This window comes from Pan paniscus, chromosome X (genome assembly GCF_029289425.2).
Source record: "Pan paniscus chromosome X, NHGRI_mPanPan1-v2.0_pri, whole genome shotgun sequence".
NCBI classification, from domain to species: Eukaryota; Metazoa; Chordata; class Mammalia; order Primates; family Hominidae; genus Pan; species Pan paniscus.
In genome coordinates this window covers 3,157,632-3,161,310 of record NC_073272.2, presented here as the reverse complement: position 1 = coordinate 3,161,310, position 3,679 = coordinate 3,157,632, and the positions used below count along the sequence as shown (strand labels likewise).

The window sequence follows — 3,679 nt, the reverse complement described above, 5'->3', positions numbered from 1 at the left end:
TTTAATGTCACGTGCTGGATGGAAATATTAGTTTGCAATGAGGAATACCTTCAATTGTACATATCAAAGAGTAAGAAAAAAAGCATTGGGATTTTTTGTTTTTACCTTGTGGTCCGACAACTTGAAAGAATATTCTTTTATTCCAAAGATGGTACGTGGGGGATTTTGTTCTGGAAATCAGTGCTAGGTATTTAGGTATTTGGTTGGAGAAAAGCAAACTGGTTTTTGTCTATTGATATTTAGTATATTTTATTTTTTCATGTTATCCATGACAGTGTTATGACTTAGCAAACCACAGTTACAAATAACTAAAATTGTAATTGCTCCTGCATTTTTATTTAACTCCCTCATGTGTCCTGAGAAGACCTTCTTGTTTTACCTAATGATCTCTCCAACATCCCCTGAACTCTCAAGACGTAGACACTATGTGAAGGTCAATTCAAAGACAGAAACTAAAACCCCATCCACGGGTGACTCCATGGTGAATCCCTGTGGTGTCTTTTCCCGCTAACCGATGTGTATCCGCCAAGCAGTTTTCTTTTTCACTATAAATATTATACTGTTTGACATTTTAAGACACATTGTAATCAAAATCTATAGCCTTAATTAAATGACGAATTTCAGGAAATTATCATGCAAAATGGAAGTGTTAGGAAGCCGATAATAGACACACTCTCCTAAAAATGATCTCACCACATCACACCTAACCCTTCTCACCACCTTGCAGTTCACATTCCATGGAAAAAAGCTCCTCATACTTAAGAGTGTTTTACTTTCCTTTTCCCAAGTCATGGCGATTTTGAATATTCACACTTTGCGGATATCAACACATTTCTAAAGCATACTTATCTTGATTAAAGACTGCTGAGGTCATTAAAACAGTAACAAATATTTAAGATGCATTGAACATTTTGTTTTAGAATTGGCTTTTCAATCATTTCATTACAAGCAATGCTTTCCTGCCGTTTACTTACTCCTACATCTACTATCTTCTTTTGTATTGTGCTTTGTGTTTTACAGAACGTTTACTCTTTATAAAGCATATATTTCTAACCTAGGAAAATATCAGATGGAAAGGGGATGGGAATACCTTCGATATGTGCATTCAGCAGAACTATGTGCTGCCGGGTACAGTTGCGTGAACATATACACATCTCCACTTCCTGTGAGATAAAATTTTAAGAAGGAAATTTTCTTTAGGAATCAGTCCTCCCCCAGGCCTTATTTACAATGTCTGGCTTACTGTCCACCTGTGGGTCTGTCCAGCAACCCTACAGGACCTCATATCCCTCCCTTCTCAAATGCCTACCTCTTCCCTTCCCTTCCCCCCCCGCACCACCATCAGAAAACAGGCAGAGATATGCACAGCCATCAGCTTCTCAAACTTTATTTTCATTGCCCAAGGTTAACGGCAGCATCTTCCTTCTGGTTTGCAGCTGTTTGCACAGAAATCTGCGTGAATTCTTCCTCGTCTATTTGGAGGCGGTTGATTCGGTTCACTCGGGAGTGGTCATTCACCAATTCATCGGAGACGGAGTAACGTCTTCTAACCTCTCTCCTGTAGGAAAGCACTAATACGGTCGAGGAGTCCGATGCTTTTGATTTCTTAGGGGCGGGTTCTGGCTGTGAGTCCCCCCTTGACGTCTCTGGCATCTGTTAAGAAAACAGGGAGAGGCCAGGAGGACATTATTTTGGGTGAACAGGATAGAGACTGGATAGCACGGGGGGCTTCATGACAAGAAGGAATGCAGGTTGAGGAAGGGGTTTGATCCAGAGAAGAACAAGGTTGAATCACAGAGTAGGGATCTATGGGGAAGAAGAAGAGGAGCGTGGGTAGGGTCATCTGTTAGTCCAAACTGCACCATTCTGTAAGTTCTTTGCTATTTTGCAGACCTTGGTCAAAGTGAAACATCCCATGGGGGTTCAGGCCGTGAGAAACATCCTGCCTAACCACCTGTCCGCAAGGCGGACGAAGGCCCAACTAAAGAAACATCCCTATCATATCTTGCTTGGCAACGTTTTAAGGAACACCACAATGATATTCCAGCAGAAAAAGGGCCAAACCACCTGATGCTAAGAACATCTTATCAATATCCTGCCGGGCAGCAAGCCATACTGCCCAGGCCCCTCCCACCCATACCTACAAGCACCCCAGCCTGTAAGCGGCGGTGGGCTCTGGCATTAAGCGGGCCCACCACTTCCACAATTGTCTGCAATATTCCTGTGTTGTTGTTTGAGCCGCCCCTGCTCTGTGTGTCTTTCTTTCACCCTCGCCTTCGCTTCAAAACCTAACAATCTTACCGTCTCATTCACCTCGTTGGATTCACACGGGGTGCTTCTCTTCACCCCGCCAGCACTGGATTGTTGGCCCATTGTATACATTGGTTTGTCAATGTCTGCGGAAAGCTTTGTAGCTTTTGAATCTTCGCAGTGGCCCGGAGCTCTTGCCCTCCCTATATATACCCTCCTGGTGACAAGGCAAAGCCACACCCTTGAGCTTTGTTTGATCATACAGGCAGTGTCCCATCCAATGGCACCCCTAGGGTGGCTTCGACGTCACAAAGCCCCACTGCTGACCACTCCCTGGGCTTGCGGGCGAGGGGTGACAGGGGTGTAGAGCAAACCAAATGCTGTTGTTGTTTCAGCATCCCCTGAAGATGCATCCCAAACCGATCTGCTGCCGCTCCTCATTTCTCCATGTTTAATGTTCATGGTTCACATGGAAGTCAGAGGATGACTCCTTCAAGCCCTTCCCCACAGCCATTCCTATGAAGTGATTCATTCTTTTGTCTTCCAGCCCTCACCATGACTTAGTATTTTCGATGTCTCACCTCAAATCCCCCAAGCTAGTGTGGCTACATTTATTTATTGGCGGAGATGTGAATTATCCCATTTCCCTCCTACAGTTCCTTCACATGCACCTCGAAGAGCATTTACTTTTGGGCTACTGCCAGGCACATTTCAACCCATGTTCTTTGACCCAATGTCCATGTAGTTCTTTTAAGTTTCCTATTTCCAATCTGAAATAATGGCCTTCAGTCTGTCAAAACTTTAGTGAATAAACATTCTTTACCGTGTATCCTAGTCTTGTTTCAAATCAGGGGTGTATATTTTTTTCTTTTTTTGAAATGGAGTTTCACTCTTGTTGCCCAGGCTGGAGTGCAATGGCATGATCTCAGCTCACTGCAACCTCTGCCTCCTGGGTTTCAGTGATTCTCTGGCTCAGCCTCCTGAGTAGCTGGGATTACAGGCCTGTGCCACCACGCCCGGCTAATTTTTGTATTTTTAGGAGAGATGGGGGTCTCACCATCTTGGCCAAGCTGGTCTTGATCTCCTGACCTCGTGATCCACCCGCCTTGGCCTCCAAAGTGCTGGGATTACAGGCGTGAGCCACCACACCCAGCCAGGACGGCCATTATTAAAACCACCATTGACAAGGAAATTTTGGTTACTTCTGTAGCATACAACAATTTAACATAAAATTTATAATTCACAACATACAGAAGTTATTTCAGAATTATAAGAGTTTCCCATAATTTTGGAGCACATATCAATAACATTTCTATAAATACAGCCCAAAGAAAGTCAAACACCATTTTATATTTGACGATGCTTCTTGTATGATTTTTATACCAAATAAGACAAATATGTCTCTTTTGGACTTCAGAGGACTCATATC

The 3,679-nt window shown here is 43.5% G+C and overlaps 1 protein-coding gene across 1 annotated transcript; it reads right to left on the bottom strand.

Moving 5' to 3' along the window:
- Nucleotides 1–1,392: 1,392 nt before the first annotated feature.
- Nucleotides 1,393–2,373, bottom strand: LOC129395366 (sperm protein associated with the nucleus on the X chromosome C-like). The gene is made up of 2 exons (XM_055106617.1): nucleotides 2,302–2,373; nucleotides 1,393–1,653 (listed from the first exon to the last, which is right to left on the bottom strand). Exons 1-2 carry the CDS (start codon nucleotides 2,371–2,373, stop codon nucleotides 1,393–1,395), a joined length of 333 nt encoding a protein of 110 aa, XP_054962592.1.
- Nucleotides 2,374–3,679: the final 1,306 nt, after the last annotated feature.

Bases quoted from the DNA above. Each gene is read 5' to 3' on its own strand.
- LOC129395366 (XM_055106617.1), bottom strand. From the start codon at position 2,373: ATGGGCCAACAATCCAGTGCTGGCGGGGTGAAGAGAAGCACCCCGTGT. The intron at 1,654-2,301 runs GTAAGATTGTTA...TTTTCTTAACAG, and splicing joins CCAACGAGGTGAATGAGACG to ATGCCAGAGACGTCAAGGGG.